Source organism: Phocoena sinus, chromosome 10 (assembly GCF_008692025.1).
Source record: "Phocoena sinus isolate mPhoSin1 chromosome 10, mPhoSin1.pri, whole genome shotgun sequence".
Classification (NCBI taxonomy): Eukaryota; Metazoa; Chordata; class Mammalia; order Artiodactyla; family Phocoenidae; genus Phocoena; species Phocoena sinus.
In genome coordinates, this window is record NC_045772.1 from 8370479 (window position 1) to 8388253 (window position 17775).

The window sequence follows — 17775 nt, forward strand, 5'->3', positions numbered from 1 at the left end:
CCCAGGGCTGCCTCACCGCTGCCAAGCTCTCCCGGGCCCCCCTGAAGGGCCTCCCCCTGACCCCCCGCCCCCCCCAAACAGGGTCCCACCTGCTTGGCAGCAACGGTCTCATCGTTAGCGCTGTCCTTCACAATCTCTCGGTAGGACAGCTCGGAGTTCCTCTTCTTCTGCAGGGCCCCGGAGAGCCGCATCCACAGCTGATGGGGGGAGCACGGCGCTCAGTCCCCAGGGGGCCCCTGAAGCCCGCGGCCCCCGCGGGCCCCGCCTCACCTGCGGCCTCATGCTGTGCGGCACCCCGGCCAGCACCAGGGAGCGGAGCTTCTCCGAGCGGGGCAGGGAGATGGCAATCTTGTCCCAGGTGAGGTCTCCCACGTCGTGGTTGTGGGTGAACTCCAGGTGGGCCTGCCAGCGCAGCCTCTGGGGGGGGTCCTCCAGCAGCTGGCCTGGGCGGGGGGCGCCGTCTGCGCCTGTGAGGGAGGAGGGAGAGCGACCCCCGCCGCCTGTGCCCCGAGAGCAGAGGACTGGGCTCTGGGTCCGCCGCCCGGATCTCACCGCCGAAAGTCAGGGTCACCTTTCCAACCACCTCCCGTGGCACCCCAAACAGCCAGCGCAAACTCTTCGCTTTCACCCCCAAACCAGATCCGCGAGGCTCCCCCCGCCCCCCCCCACCAGGTGCTCAGGCTCCTCCGCTTCAGAGCACAGGCAGAACCTCGGCTCTCTCGCCCCTCCGACTACGGCCCTAGTCCAAGCCACCATCTCTCGTCTGGGTTAGAGCAACAGCCTCCTCAGCGGCCGCCTAGTCCTGCCCTGCCTCCCTAGAGGCTGTTCACAGCCCAGTCACAGCTCAGAGCCTGACCCCGCCTCCTCGCGCCCTGCTCCCTCCACCCCAGCTCTTTCCCACAAATCCACTCGCCTCAGGGCCTCTGCACCTGTTATTCCCCTTCCTGGCCACACTCACTGCCTCACTTCCTCTCAGTCTCTGTTCAAACGTCTCCCACCTCCCCTCCTCTCCCAGCCTCTTCTTGCCCCCAGCATACATTTGTTTGTTTGTTTACTGCCTGGGAACTCATGAAGCCAAGACCACCTGTTTGAGGCACTGGGGATGCACAGTGGGGCGGGGCCACCCCACAGAGCCTCATCCTTACTCATCCTAAAGCCATGCCCTTGGCCTCCACTTTCTGAAACTTCACCTTCAGTGAATTCACATAAAGTGCACAAACTTTAAGTGTACACTTTGTTGAGTATCAATAAACAAATGTCTAAGCACTGACAGTCTAAACGCTGTCCCCATCAAGACACAGAATACTTCCATCATACTAGAAAGGTCCCTGTGCTCCTCTCAGGCCCAGCTTTTATCTTCTGAATGTCTGCCTGCAAACTAGGGAACAAGGAAGGCTCATCAGAACTGGGAGTACGAGTGACCTGAAGGTGAATGGTCTCAGTCAGTCAGTTAACGTCTGCTTGGTGACAGGCTACCCTGGGTTCTGGCAGACAGCTTTCCAGCAGTCCACTCGGCAACACCAGGTGTATTTACAGTAGAAAATAATGGAAATGGCCTAGGGGCCCACTTACAGAAGAATGGTTATAAAAATATGAAGACAGTGACTTCCCTGGTGGCGCAGTGATTAAGAATCCGCCTGCCAATGCAGGGGACATGGGTTCGAACCCTGGTCTAGGAAGATCCCACATGCCGCGGGAGTAACTAAACCCGTGCGCCACAACTATTGAAGCCCGCGCGCCTAGAGCCCGTGCTCTGCAACAAGAGAAGCCACCGCAATGAGAAGCCCTCGTACAGCAACGAAGACCCAATGCAGCCAAAAATAAATTTTTTAAAAAACAAAAAAAATGACATCCATTATAATTATAAGGATAGTACACAGCCACTGAAAAACATGCTTTAAAGAGGTCTTAACTGACAGAAAAAATGCTCATGGAATAATGTTGAGATATAAGAGCAATATAAAAACATATATATGATATCTTAGTTATGAAAAGTTACATACGGATACACACAAAGCCAGGAAAAAAATACATAGAAATGTCAGCAGTTATCTTCAGGTTGTAGGATAATGGGTTAATTTGTTTTAATCTTTATATCTTGATGTACTTTTAAAATTCTCTACAATGAACACATTATTGCTTTTATTATCATATGAAGATCAATAAAGTTAATCTTAAAAAAAAAAAAAACCCAGGGAATTCCCTAGTGGTCCAGTGGTTAGGAGTCAGTGCTTTCACTGCCAAGGGTGTGGGTTCAATTCCTGGTTGGAGAACTAAGATCCCGCAAGCTGTGCAACGTGGCAAAAAAAAAAACCCCAAAGGATTCCAGATACTTATAACAGCATCACTGTCGGATGTGGTTCTGTCCCTGATTCTGGAACATCTAGAGCCCGAGGCCACAGCAGTGTAATCAGTCACTGGAGCTTGCCCTCCCCAAGGACAGTGGAGAGATTACACCCGAGGGGCTATCTCACCTTCCTTGTCCACGCGGAAGCCGAACTCATCATAGCAGAACTCTGGTTGCACCATTGCCTCTTCCTTCTAGACACAGGAGTAGGAAGAGTCAGCCTGGGGCTGCGTGCGCTGCTGCCATGCCTCCTAGCCTCCCTGACTCAGACCAAAGGCCACCATTCCCTGAAGCTTCTGTGGTCATCACTCAGCTCTGGGGGCCACGACCCTCTTGAATTCTTCCAGAGTTTTCCTTGTTTTCCTCAGAGGTCAAAGATAAAATCAAGGCAAGAAACACGTTTTATGTATTTCTGTGTCCCCATAATACGGAGAGCAGAGTGCCATTCTTGTTCCCCAACCTAATGTCCGATTCACAGGGAACGTGGAGCTAAGATACTGTCTCTGATGGGGGCTTCTGACCCTGTGTGAATACGGGGGAGTGGCCCCCCTCCCAGGATGCCTGCAGCGGGCGGTGGGTCCCCTTGGGTGCCCCAGCGTGGGAGCAGAGCCACTGGCGCCCACTGGCTGACTGCTGTACCTGTGTGTACTTGGCCAGGATCTCCTGAGGCCACATGCTAGGAGTCAGGGCTGAGAAGGGGCCACTGGCAGAAGGTATGTGGCTTCCTAAAACCAAAGAGGACCAGGAATAGGAAATGAAGAAAATGCAGAGCATTCAGGGGGAAAATTCAAGTTGAGACACCCCCTCTCCCTTTCTCTCCCCACCGTCCCACCCCCCAGAGTGCCAGCATTAAAGGACTGGACCATCTAGAGTGGGATGGATGGGGGAGGGGAGAAACCTAGCAAAGTGCAACTTTCTGGAGGAAGGAAAAGGAAGCCAGCAGTGTGTTACAAGACATAACCTGACTTCATCTCCTTGCCTCTCCCTCCACCTGTGAGTGAGGATTTTCAGGCTGGAAGGAGAGGACAGGGATACAGGAAAACTGAGAAGAGAGTTGCAGTAGCTCTCCCAGATGCCCATCAGAAGACTTCCTCCTTCCTCCATTACCTGGGCGGTCCACGTGACCCTCGAAGGTCCGTGGAAAACAAGCCTGCTTCCCTCCCACTGGGGTTTCCTCCTGGATAAGACCCCCTTCCCCCTGGAGAGCCTGTCGCCCCATGTCCAAGCCAGGCCCCTGCCTCCCACCTGACATCGTGTGGAGAGGACAGGCAAGTCTTCTGTAGATCCAGACTCGGGAGTTTCCTATCCTAGTATCTTACAGCTGGAAGGCTCCTCAAGCTTCATCTGTTCCAGAAACATCTGCCCTGGTAGGAGTGCAAAGAGGAAAGTCATTTAACGCAGCCCCTCTCCTGGGAGTCCTTTCTACCCGACTCTGATTTGCTGGCCCAGAGGTGGTGGGGAGGTAAATCCTGGCCACTGTTTGACAGGGAAGGAAAAGTCACACTTGAAAGAAAAAGCCTCCTATTCTGAACATTTCATCCAAGAGCATACACCTTGAAGAAGCTACAAAACTATTGTTCTCCAACAGCTCTGTGAGCCAAGAGGAGGGTCTGCTCAGTTCCCATACTACTAGAGAAGGAGAGGATCACACAGACAGACTTCCTGATGCTCTGTACTCAGGCAAATGTTTCATAAAAAAGAAAACAAAAACCAGCCACCACCAAAACTTCCATGAATAGGTTCCTGAGCCAGAATTTTTGAGGAATCCCTTAGCTACAACACTTCTGAGTCCGTACCTCCACTCACCCGACACTGACGTTTCCACTTCATCCACCAGTCTGCTCGACCACACCTTCCAGCACCTCACAGCTGGGAAACTAGGAAATTGCCATCTAAGTTTCTCACGTCACTGTTTAACCCCTGCCTCCCTACTTTTTTGTCCTCTTAAAAAATGACTCAACAATTAAAAAGGCAAACAGCCCAATTTAAAAATGGGCATAAGGGGACTTCCCTGGTGGTCCAGTGGTTAAGACCCCACACTCCCAATGCAGGGGGCCCGGGTTCGATCCCTGGTCAGGGAACTAGACCCCACATGCCACAACTAAGAAGTCCTCATGCCACAGCTAAAAGATCTCACGTGCCACAACTAAGATCCAGAGCAGCCAAAATAAATAAATAAATATTAACAATAAATAAATAAAAATGGGCATAAGATTTAAATAGACATTTCTCCAAAGAAGAGACGTAAATGGCCAATGAGCAGGTAAAAAGATGCCCGACATCATTAGTCATCAGGGAAACACACAGCAAAACCACAATGAGATTCCACTTCACACCCACGAGGATGGCATACTGGAGACAAAAGTCTTTTTTTTTTTTAATATTTTATTTATTTTTGGCTGCATTGTGTCTTCGTTGCTGCCCGTGGGCTTTTCTCTAGTTGTGGTGAGCGGGGGCTACTCTTTCTTTGTTGCAATGCACAGGCTTCTCGTTGCAGTGGCTTCTTTTGTTGCAGAGCACGGGCTCTAGGCACGCGGGCTTCATGGCACATGGGCTCAGTAGTTGTGGCTCGCGGGCTCTAGAGCGCAGGCTCAGTAGTTGTGGCGCACAGGCTTAGTTGCTCCATGACATGTGGAATCTTCCTGGACCAGGGCTCGAACCCGTGTCCCCTGCATTGGTAGGCAGCGTCTTAACAACTGTGCCACCAGGGAAGTCCCTGGAGACAAAAGTCTTAAAAGCAGTGTTTGGCCATATGGGATGAATACACTTAGGCACATAGCTCCTGTTTGTCCTACAGCAGCAGGCACCTGCCATTAAAACTTATCTTCAACATCAGAAAAAAAAAGACAACAGTTAGTGTTGGTGAGGATGTGGTGAAATTGGAAGCCTCATACTCTACTAGTGGGAATGTAAAATGGTGGGCTGCTGTGGAAAGTACTGACAGCTCCTCAAAAGGTGAAACACAGAGTTACCACATGACCCAGGAATTCTGCTCCTAGTTATTTACCCACAAGAAATGAAAGCAAGAGTCCACACAGAAACTTGTACTTGGATGTTCACAGCAGAATTACTCATCATAACCAAAAAAGCAGAAACAACCCATATGTCCAAGAACTGATGAAGGGATATAGGAAATGCATAGAACATCCATACAATGGAATATTATTCAGCTTTAAAATGGAATGAAGTACTAATAACACAGGTGAACCTTAAGAATATTATGCTCAGTTAAAGATGCCAGTCACAAGAGGATGAATATTGTATGACTCTATTTAAATGAAATGTCCAGAAGAGGCAAACCCCTAGACACAGAAAGTAGATTAGTGACTGCCAAGGGCTGGAGGAGAAGGGAAGGCACAGTGACTGCTAATGGGTACAGGGTTTCTATTTGCAGAGATGAAACGTGTTCTGGAATTGGAGAGTGGTGATAGTTACACAACAGTATGAAATACTCAAACCACTGAATTATACACTTTAAAAATAGCGAACTTTGTAGCATGTGAATTATATCTCAATTTAAAAAAATTAAATAAGCCATCAACTGATGCGTCAGCACTTGGGCTCCCTCTGAGTTCCTATTTCTAGCCTGCTCCTATTAGAACAGGCAAGAGCCTATTATCACCCACTCGAGCTTCAACAGAAATGCAGTTTGAGGGGTGGCTTTCTCAGCCTTTTTCTGAATATGAAGCCTTTTACTTCTAACCGTGAAATGAAAGGAAGGTAACATAAATGGAAGGTAACAATGGAGATGTGGGTGAAATATTTTAGGGCAAGTTGCCTTCTAGGTTTTGGTATATTCACCTAGGCCTAGACCTCCTTTTGCCATTTTTCAAGTGACGGGACCTCAGAGGTGACAGCTGTTGGCCTCGTCTCCTGCGTGCTGTCTGCTGTTGGGAATTCGGGGTAAATGAGAAGGGTCAGGTGAGTGAGAAAGAAACAAAAAAGGAAAATCAAAGAACCACTTCGAGGGCACTGTGAGAAAACATTACCCTATGGACCCTTTCCTCCAGCGAATGTTGAAAAATGGGCACGTGAAAAAAATCCCAGTTCTCTTTAAAGACACACTTGCAAATCTGGGGCCAAACAGCTTGTCCCAAGGGCAGCTCAGCTGGGTCACCAACCTCTACTCCTGCCCCCAGACACACCCTGACCGGGCCACATTTGGGCTAAATGCCCATCGTGGAGGCTTTGATGCCCAGCTGGGAGGGAGCCCTCTTGCTTCTAGATAAGGCTTGCTGAGAAACAGATGGCAGAACCCGCTTCCCTAATGGGCCAGCCATCCTAGACTTGTCTGTCTGTTCTGCGTGAGGAAAACGTAACGTCTTCCTTCAGTATAACAGGTATGCGGGGCCTGATTTGAATCAAAATTCTGTGCTGGATGGAGCAAGTATTTTAACATTAAAGCGACTGAGCTAGAAGTTCTTAAAATCATGTCATCATTCAGTCCTCACAGCATATTCTGAAGCAGACTATCTCTGGTCCTCACACATGAGAAAACAAGCCTAGAAGAGATGCACGTACAGTCTCCCAAACGGACCCTGATAACTGTGCCCCCTGCCCCACCATGCTCCCCCCACCCCCACCTGGGGAGATGATGTCACTCAGCCACCAGCTTGACAGTGCCAGGAAATAACCCCGTGCTCAGCCAGGCCACCGCCAGCCTGGAGCCCTGGGCAGGCACGCTGCTGTGGCACCAGCGTTAGGAGGGCAAGGCTTCCGAGCTCATCCTCTGCCACCTTTGTGCAGAGGCCGGACGGCGCTGCGGTTAAAGTGAAGACCTCTCCAGTCGGACAGATGTGGACTCAAATCCCGGCTCTGCGGCTCCCCGCTTCTTATAACCTTGGGCACGTTCACGTCACCTCTTTGAGTCTCAGTTTTCTTCTCCACAGACTGGAGCAACGGTACCTACGTCTCACAGTGGTTACGAGGATGAAGTGAGAACGCAAAGAGCCCCAGCACACTGACACACAGCAAGTGCTCAGGAAGCATCAGGCAATTAGCAGGAGTCCTCATAATTTCCAGAAAGTTACTGTGAATATCTGGGCCCTCTACACTGAGGTTACTCAAGGCCATGTGATACTGCTGATATCCAGCCATTACAACCTGTAAAAACGACAACTTCGTATGGTTCAATATAACACATGCCAGCTGGGATCGTCAGAAAGACTCCTCATCACTGACGCCTCAGAGGTAGTGATTTAGCTGTTTCTTCCAGAAGGGCAGAGAAAGTGTGGAGGAAGCAGGCGTTGTCTATAAGTGGAAGAAAGGAGCTGTCTCTGGCTGTGGAGGACTGAGGGGGCTGGGAAGACAGTTCTCAGTCCGCAGCTCCCTTTCCCAGCCTTGGCTTGCCCACCTCATTCATTCACTCAACAGTTACTGAGCACCGCCATGAACCACACATAGTTCTAAGGGTTGAGACGCAACAGTGAAAAACCAAAGTCCCAGCCATTACATCACAGCAGAGAATCAGACAACAAACATAAACACAGCTGTGTTAGATGGTGCTAACCACAGTAGTCTGAGGAAAATAAAGCAGGATAAAGGTACAGGAGAGTCAGAAGAGAGGAGCCATGTCGCTAACGTGGTCAGGAAAAGCTCTGAGGATAAGGTGACATCCAAGCAAAGACCCAAACAAAAGGAAGTGGGAGACCAAGTCCTACGGCTCCTGAGGGAAGGAAGATCCAGGTAGCAGGAGCAGCAGGGTGAAGACAAGGCAGGAACAGATGTGGCAGGTGCAGCTGCTGCGGGGGAGAGGGGCTGGGGAGGAGGAGGAAGCACAGCGCGGGGCGCAGCCGGCTCAGGAAGGCCTTGCAGTGCAGTACAGAACTGGAACTTATTCTCCTTACAGGAGGGCTCTGAGCAGAGGCAAACCTGAATCTGATTTAGGATTTCAAAGCTCTCTCTGGCTGCTGTACAGAGAAGGCTGCAGGGCAGGAGGGGGTGACGCAGTAGGAATAATGTTGGCTTTGCTACCATGGGGACAGTGAGAAACGGTCAGATCTGGATATATTTTAATGAGTCTCTGCAATAATACGTATATGCCATTTCTCTTACCAACTACCCGCTAGTCCCCAAGTTCCCAACAGGAGCCAGAAGTGATATTGCCAATCTGGGCAGGCAGGTTTTTCCAGCATCCGGTCACTATGGAAACCTTCCTGAAAGCAGCCATCTGGGAGCTGGTTAAAGCAGCCACGTCACTGGCGGCCCTACTGTTGTCACAGGGGTACTGAGAGGCAGAAACTTTTGAAAAACAAGAAATATACTGGAGGCAGATTAAAAGACTGTCATCTTGAAGCATGTAAGTTTTTAAAATGCCTTTTGATCCAGTAACTATTCTCCTGGAAACTTATCTTAAGGAAATAATTCAATAGACGCAGAAAGGTATGTACATGAAAAGGTCTACTTCAGCATCACCTACACAACAAAAACATGAGGACAATTTACATGTCAAACATTAGGGGAATTAATCAAATCTGGGTATACTGACACAATAAAATGTGATTCAGTCATTTCACATTCCAGTTATGGACTTCCGCTTTTGGCCAAGATGGAGTTACAAGGACTGGATTTACTTTCCCAACCTGAACAACTAAAAAGCCAGAAAGATACATGAAACGATGATTTTCAAACATTGGATGACAGGCAGCACAGGACAGTGAAGCCTGAGACAGAGAAAACAATTGAGCTGAGCCCTGTGACAGCCTGCTACCGCCTGGAGAGAGTCTGCAGCCAGGACTGGGCACCCAGGAGGGCAGAGGAGCTGAGTTAGGAGCTAGAGGTGGCCGAAGCAGCCTGAAGTTGCAGAGCAGAGACTTGCACAGAGAGCTCCAGAAATCTGCAGAGAGCACCCCCAAACCTTCATGTGAATACTGGTCAGAGCATGTGTGTGAGGAAGCTACCCAAGGTAGGGAAGAGAGCACCTGCAAGCAACACAAGGAATACTACCTGAAGCTCACCCTACCGAGTCATTGTCATGTATTTTCCTTTTCAGAAATTGTGGAATGCAATTTGCCCAAACTCTGTAAAGAATTTTTGCATCTATGTTCATGAAGGATGTTTGGTTGTAGTTTTCTTTCCTAATAACACCTTTTTCAGGTTTGGTATCAGGATGATATCTGCTTTATAGAATGATTTGGGAAGTAGTCCCCCCTCTTCCATTTTCAGGAAGTTTGTGTAGAAACTGGTATTATTTCTTCCTTAAATGTTGAAAGGAAATCACCAATGAAGTCTCCTGTGCCTGGAGTTTCCTTCATGGAAAGATTTTCAACTACAATTTCTTTCATAGAGATAAGGCTATTCAGATTATCTTTATTCCTCCTGAGTGAGCTTTTTCTTTAAAATAAATTTATTTATTTTTGGCTGCATTGGGTCTTTGTTGCTGCACGCAGGCTTTCTCTAGTTGCAAGGAGCGGGGGCTACTCTTCGTTGAGGTGGGCAGGCTTCTCACTGTGGTAGCTTCTCTTGTTGCAGAGCACGGGCTCTAGGTGCACGGGCTTCAGTAGTTGTGGCTCGCGGGCTCTAGAGCGTAGACTCAGTAGTTGTGGCGCACGGGCTTAGTAGCTCCGCAGCATATGGGATCTTCCCGGACTGGGGCTCGAACCCATGTCCCCTGCATTGGCAGGCAGATTCTGAACCACTGCGCCACCAGGGAAGCCTCCTGAGTGAGCTTTGATAGTTTGTGTACTTTCAAGGAATCTGTCCACTATCCAAGTTGTTGAATTTATTGGTAAATTTAGTCCAAAGTATGCAGAAGAAAAAAAAGCAATAAACAATAAAGATAACAGAAATCAATAAAATGGAAAACAAAAAAAAAGAGAGAAAAATCAATGAAACCAAAATCTGTTCCTTTAGAGATCAATAAAATCAAACCTCTGATCAGACTGAACAGGAAAAACGAGAAGACACAGATTACCAATATTATCAGGAATGGAAGAGGATACATTACTACAGATCCTGGAGGCATTAAATGGATAATAAGAGAATATTATGAACAACTTTTGCCAATAAGTTCTACAATACATAAAAACAATAACATCATGACCAAGTGGGATTTATCTTGGGAATGCAAGACTTGTTCAATATTTAAAAAGTCAATCAATGTAATTCAGTATATCAACAGACTGAAGAAGAAAAACTATATGATTATCTCAATAGATGCAAAAGAAGCATTTGGCAAAAGTCAACATCCATTCATGATAAAAACTCTCAGAGATCTAGAAATAGAGGAAGCTTCCTTAACCTAATAAAAGGCATCTACAAAAATCCTACAGTTAACATCATACTTAATGATAAATGACCGAATGCTTTCCCCCTAAGATTGGGAACAAGGAAAGGATTCAACATAATTCCAATCAAAATCCCAGTAGGAGTCATACAGGGAGAAGTTAAGTCAGAAAGAGAAAAACAAATATGATAATATTAACGCATATATGTGGAATCTAGAAAAATGGTATAGATGATCTTATTTGCAAAGCAGAAATAGAGACACAGACATAGACAACAAATGTATTGATACCAAAGGGGAAAGGGGAGCATGGGATGAATTGGGAGATTGGGGCTGACATATATGCACTACTATATATAAAATAGATAACTAATGAGAACCTACTGTATAGCACAGGGAACTCTACTTAGTGCTCTGTGGTGACCTAAATGGGAAAGAAATCCAAAAAAGAGGGGATATATGTACACGTATGGCTGATTCACTATGCTGTACAGCAGGAATGGACACAGCAGTGTAAAGCAGCTATACTCAAAACAAAACAAAACAAAATCCCAGTAGGATATCTTGCAGAGACTGACAAGCTGATTCTAAAGTTTAAATGGATAGGCAAAGGAATCAAAATACTCAAAATAATTTTGAAAGCAGAAAGTTGGAGAATTCACACTACCTGATTTCAATACTTACTATAAAGCTACATGTAGTACAGGTGACACTGGCAAAAGGAAAGACATATAGATCAATGGAACAGAATAGGTAAGCCAGAAGTAGACCCATACATATGGTCAATTAACGTTATGAATTGTGTCCCCCAGAAAAGATATGTTGAAGTCCCAACCCTCAGTACCTCAGAATGTGACCTTATTTGGAGAATGGGTCTTTGCTGATTTAACCAACTTAAGACGACCTCATTAAGGTAAGCCCTAATCCATTATGACTCGTGTCCTTATAAAAAGGGGAAATTTGGACACAGATATATAGAGAGAGAAAATATGAAGAGACAGGGAGAACACCATGTGAAGCACAGACTGGAATTATAGTGTAATAAGCCAAGGAACGCCTGGGGCTACTAGAAGCTGGAAGAAGCAAGGAAGGATCCTCCCCTACCGGTTTCAGAGTGAGCATGGCCTTGCCGACACCTTGATTTCAGATTTCTGGCCTCCAAAACTGTGAGACAATATTACTGTTGTTCTAAGTCACCCACTTTGTGATAATTTATTATGGCAGCCCTAGGAAAGTAAATAATTAATTTTCAACAAACATATAAATGCAATTCAATGGAGAAAGGATAGTCTTTTCAACAAATGGTCCTAGAAGAATCACTACAAAACTTCTAGAAGAAAACATAGGAAAAAATGTTTGTGACCTTGGTTAGGCAAAGATTTCTTAGATATTGCACTAAAAGTATGATCTATAAAAGAAAAAAACTTGATTAAATTAGACTTTATCAGAAGCCACTGGTGGTAGAAAATATGTTCAAATCACACATTTAATAAAGAACACGTATCCAGAATATAAGGAATTCTCTAAACTCAGTGAGCTGGAAACAAACAATCCAATTAAAAAAATAAAATGGGCGGAACTTCCCTGGTGGTCCAGTGGTTAAGAATCCACCTTCCAATGCACGGGACATGGGTTCGATCCCTGGTAGGGGAACAAAGATCCCACATACCGCAGGGGCCACAACTACAGAGCCCATGTGCTCTGGAGCCTGCGTGCCACAGAGAGAAGCCCGTGCACCGCAACTTGATAGAAGCCTGTGCGTCACAACGAAGAGCCCACATGCCGCAACTAAGACCCAACACATCCAAAAATTAATATTAAAAAAAATAAAATGGGCAAAAGATTTGAACAGAAACATTAACAAAGAAGATATACAGATGACAAGCATACAGAAAGATACTTAATGTCATTAGTTATTAAGGAATGCAAATTAAAACCACAATGAGATATTACCATACACATATTAAATGACTTAAATTAAAAAACAAACCACCTGAAAATATTAAGTGCTGACGAGGATTCAGAGCAACTAGAACTCTCATACACTGCTGATAGAAATGCAAAATGGTACCACAAATTTGGAAGAGGGTTTGGCAGTTTCTTATAAAGTTAGACATGTACTTACCATACAACCCAACAAATCCACTCCTAGGTATATTTATCTAAGGAAAATGAAACTTTTGTTTACACAAAAACCTGTATGTAAACGTTTGTGGCAACTTTATCTGTGACTGCCAAAATCTGAAAACTGAAAACAACTCAAATGTCCTTTAACTGGTAAATGGATAAAGAACTGTGGTACGGGCTTCCCTGGTGGTGCAGTGGTTAAGAATCCGCCTGCCAATGCAGGGGACACGGGTTCAAGCCCTGGTCCGGGAAGATCCCACATGCCGCGGAGCAACTAAGCCTGTGCACCACAACTACTGAGCCTGCGCTCTAGAGCCCGTGAGCCACAATTGCTGAAGCCCACGCACCTAGAGCCTGTGCTCCACAAGAGAAGCCACTGCAATGAGAAGCGCGCGCACTGCAACGAAGAGGAGTCCCCGCTCGCCACAACTAGAGAAAGCCAGCGTGCAGCAACAAAGACCCAATGCAGCCAAAAATAAATAAGTAAAATAAATAAATTTATTTTAAAAAAAGAAGTCCAATTATAGGGACTAAAGAAATATGGATACTATTTATGATATAATATTAAGGGAAAATGTATGTAGCATGTGCACTCAGAAATGTGTATATCTGTCATTTACTCCCCAAATATTTCCCCAAAACATATCATGTGCTAGGGCAACAATGATTTACAATCTAGAGGGGGAAAATCAAACAGAAAACAAATAGATGGATAAATAAATAAGAATTTCAGAGTATGGCAAGTGATCTGAATAAAACAAAAGGGTGATGTGATACAGAATCCAGGGAAGGTTTGCCTGGGAAAGCAATAAAGCTACTATTTTTTTCTACTGCACCCCCCGCCCCCAAATACCAAAAACCAAACCAAAACAAAAAGAATCCAGGGAAGGAATCACTGACGCACTAGCACTACTTGAATCGAAACCGCAAGGACAAGAAGCCAGCCTTGCAAAGATGGGGTAGAGTCATGGGCAGAAAGAAAGGCAAGTCCACAGGCTCTCAGGTGGGGAAAGGCCTTGGAAGAAGAGAAAGCCCAGTAACTGAAACACAATGGACAAGGGGGACAACGGTAAGAGGAAACCGGAGAGGTAGAAGCACCCAGATTGTCAAGGGACTGTAGGTCACAGTGAAGGATTTAGATTTTAAGGACAATGGGAAGCTACAAAAGGATCCTAAACATGGCGGTGGCGTGAACTAACACGTTTTTAAAAAAATCACTTTGGCTGCCGTTTGGCAAATGGCTTGTGGAGAGACAAGAGTGGATGCAGTGAGACCAGTTTGGAAGTACAAGCTCCAGGAAAGATGACGGGGAGTGAGACTAAAGTGGTGACAGTGGATGTGGGGAGAAGTAAATGGATTCAAGATATAACCAGAGGCAGAACCAATAGGCCTTGCTTCTGGGTTGGATGTGGGGAGTGAAGAAAGGGAGCATCCCAAAGTGAGGCCTAGGTTTCTGGTCTGAATTCCTGGGTTTACGATGATGACATTTACTAATATGCTGGTGAGTGGGAAAGAAACAGGTTTGGGGGAAGAGGGAATGAAGAGTTGTAGGATAATTTAAATGTTTCTTAGAAATCCAAGTGGAGCTGTTAAGCAGGTGACTGGATACACAAGTTTACATCTTCAAGGAGATGTAAAAACTAGAGATATAAATCTAGGAGTCTTTTGTTCATCTATCCAACCAACAAATATTTTTTGAGCAACTACTATGCCCCAGACACTGTTCCACATGCAAGGGATATAGCAGTAAAACAAGACAAAGTTCTCGCTTTTATGAACCTGCAGTTTCCTCATCTGTAAAATGATGACAAATGAGAAAATGTAAATATTTATCACAATACATAGCACATAGTATGTGCTTAATAAAGCCAGCTATTAATATTAGTGACAGAAAACAGACAATAAACAAATAAATGAAAGAATAATTTCAGAGGCAGGTAGGGGCAGGACTATTTTTGATAGGTGGTCAGGAAAGGCCTCTCTGAGGAGATGACATTTCAGCTGACACCAGAACGATAAGGAGTCAGCTCCACAAAGACTTAGAAGCTCAAACAGAGGAAACGGCTTGTGCAAGGACCTTAAGGAACAAAAGATTTATTATACTGGAGAAATAAAAGACAAGTGTGTCTGAGATGGAGCAATGAGGGGGAAAGTAGCAGATATCACTGGAAAGGCAGGACGACCTGGATTATGTAGGGCCTACTGCTCATAGCAAAGACTCTGGACTTCATTTTAATGGGAAGCCATTGAAGAGCTTTGAGCATGGGCATGACACGGTCTGACTTAGGTTTTTAAAGAAATCGCATTGGCTACTTTGTGAAGAATGAACTACAGAGGGGTTTAGAGTGGAAACTATTACAGCTGTCCAGGTGACAGATGGTATCTTGGACCAAATCAGTTGAGTTGATGACAAGTAACTAGATTCTGGATATAATTTGGAGATATAGAGGTAGATAATGGGAAGAATCAATGATGTCTCCTAGGCTTTTGATCTGAGCAACTGTGCAGATCCCATTAACCAAGATGAAGGGAGACTGGGGGAGAGCAGGTTTCATGGTTAGCAAGCAATCTGCTTTGGCCATGTTCAGTGGGGATGTCTATTAGACCTCTAAGTGGAGAGGTCAACTGAGCAATTGTATATATGAGTACAGAGTTCGCAGTAGTCAGAACGGGAGACATGAATTTGAGAAACACCAGGACTAGATGTCGTGGCTAAGGAGAGAATGCAGAATAGGGGGCCGAGGACCAGATCCTGGAACATTCCAACATTTAGAGGTTAGGCAGAAAAATATACAAAAAATAGTTTGAGGAGTGACCAATGAAGTAGAAGGAACACTAGCAGTGTGTGGCACTGTGGAAACCAAAAGAAAGTGTTTCTACGAGGAGGAGGTGATCATCAGTGTCAGGTGCTACTTAAAGGTCAGACAGGTGCTATGGAGGACAGAGAACTGGTCATTGGTTTGGCAAGCTGGAGGTTGGTGGTGACACTGACAAGAGCTTTAATTGTGTTATTTTTCTTGAACTTTTGGTTTTAATTAATTAATTAAAATAGAAGTATAGTTGATTTTCAATGTTGTGTTAGTTTCTGGTGTACAGTAAAGTGATTCAGTTATACATATATATATACATCTTCCTTTTCATATTTGTTTCCATTATACGTTATTATAAGATATGGAATATAGTTCCCTGTGCTATACAGAAGGACCTTGTTGTTTATCTATTTTATATATAGTAGTTTGTATCTGCTAATCCCAAACTCCTAATTTATCCCGCTCCCCCGCTTCCCCTTTGGTAACCATAAATTTGTTTTCTATATCTGTGAGTCTGTTTGTTTTATAAATAAGTTCATTGGTATAATATTTTAGATTCCACATATAAGTGATACCATATATTTGTCTTTTTCTGTTTTACTTACTTCACTTAGTATGATAATCTCTAGGTCCGTTCATCTTGCTGCAAATGGCATTATTTCATTCTTTTTCATGGCCGAGTGGTATCTCATTATATATATATACCACATCTTCTTTATCCATTCATTTTTCAATGAGCATTTAGTTGCTTCCATGTCTTGGCTTTTGTAAATAGTGCTGCTGTGAACACTGGGGTGCATGTATCTTTTCAAATTAGAGTTTTCCCCAGATGTATGCCCAGGAGTGGGATGCCAGATCATATGGTAACTCTTTTAGTTTTTTAAAGAATCTCCATACTGTTTTCCAGAGTGGCTGCACCAATTTACATTCCCACCAACAGTGTAGGAGGGCTCCATTTTCTCCACACCTTCTCCAGCATTTACTATTTGTAGCCTTTTTAATGATGGCCATTCTGACTGGTGTGAGGTGATACCTCATTGTAGTTTTTTTTTCCTTTTTTTTTTGGCTGTGTTGGGTCTTCGTTGCTGCACGCAGGCTTTCTCTAGTCGTGGTGAGCAGGGGCTACTCTTCATTGTGGTGTCCAGGCTTCTCACTGTGGTGGCTTCTCTTGTTGCGGAGCACGGGCTCTAGGCACACGGGCTTCAGCAGTTGTGGCACGTGGGCTTCAGTAGTCGTGGCACACGGGCTCAGTAGTTGTGGGTCACAGGCTCTAGAGCGCAGGCTCAGTAGTTGTGGCACACGGGCTTAGTTGCTCTGCAGCATGTGGGATCTTCCCAGACCAGGGCTTGAACCCGTGTCCCCTGCATTGGCAGGTGGATTCCTAACCACTGTGCCACCAGGGAAGTCCCCTCATTGTAGTTTTGATTTGCACTTCTCTGATAATTAGTGATGTTGAGCATCTTTTCATGTGCCTATTGGCCATCTACATGTCTTCCTTGGAGAAATGTCTATTTAGGTCTTCTGTACATTTTTTGATTGGGTTGTTTTTTTGTTATCGAGTTGTGTGAGCTGTTTGTGTATTATTGAAATTAAGCCTTTGTCGGTCACATCATTTGCAAATATTTTCTCCCATTCCATAGGTTGTCTTTTCGTTTTGTTTATGGCTTCCTTTGCTGTGCGAAAGCTTGTAAGTTTGATTAGGTCCCATTTTTAAATTTCTATTGCCTTGGGAGACTGACCTAAGAAAATATTGCTACGGGGCTTCCCTGGTGGCACAGTAGTTGAGAGTCCGCCTGCCGATGCAGGGGACATGGGTTCGTGCCCCGGTCTGGGAAGATCCCACATGCCGCGGAGCGGCTGGGCCCGTGAGCCATGGCCGCTGAGCCTGTGCCTCCGGAGCCTGTGCTCCGCAACGGGAGAGGCCACAACAGTGAGAGGCCCGCGTACCGCAAAAAAAAAAAAAAAGAAAGAAAGAAAGAAAACATTGCTACGATTTATGAGAGAGCTTTAATTTTTAATGGTGAGGGTGGAAGTCCAGTTGAAGTGAGTTGAAGAGGGAAGAGAAGAAAAGTAGTCATCAGCATGAAGATAGTATGTGATTTCAGCCATTTAAAAAATATATAATATATACATGTTGAAGGTAATATAAAAAGGAATATGGCTGATTTTGTGGTAGGAGTATGGGGCTCACTAGTTTTGATTTTAAATGTTCTCTTTTTTGAAAAAGTACAGAGGTATTGTGTTTAAAGATAATTATATCACATCAA

General features: G+C 45.3%; 1 protein-coding gene across 10 annotated transcripts in view; it reads right to left on the reverse strand.

The window, feature by feature from the left end:
• The window catches only part of SGSM3 (small G protein signaling modulator 3), a 35088-nt gene that overhangs the window by 6228 nt on the left and 11085 nt on the right, over positions 1-17775 (reverse strand). For 8 of the 10 annotated variants that reach the window (XM_032644754.1, XM_032644761.1, XM_032644753.1 and 5 more), the window contains exons 2-6: positions 3593-3711; positions 2987-3072; positions 2475-2541; positions 271-467; positions 90-197 (exon numbers count right to left, since the gene is read on the reverse strand). In XM_032644754.1, coding sequence (XP_032500645.1) covers positions 90-197; positions 271-467; positions 2475-2541; positions 2987-3072; positions 3593-3599 — 465 coding nt within the window. In that variant the 5' untranslated portion in view covers positions 3600-3711. Of the gene's footprint in view, positions 1-89; positions 198-270; positions 468-2474; positions 2542-2986; positions 3073-3592; positions 3712-16113; positions 16135-17775 lie in introns of those variants that run through there. The other 2 variants (XM_032644756.1, XM_032644763.1) reach the window with 2 other exon arrangements.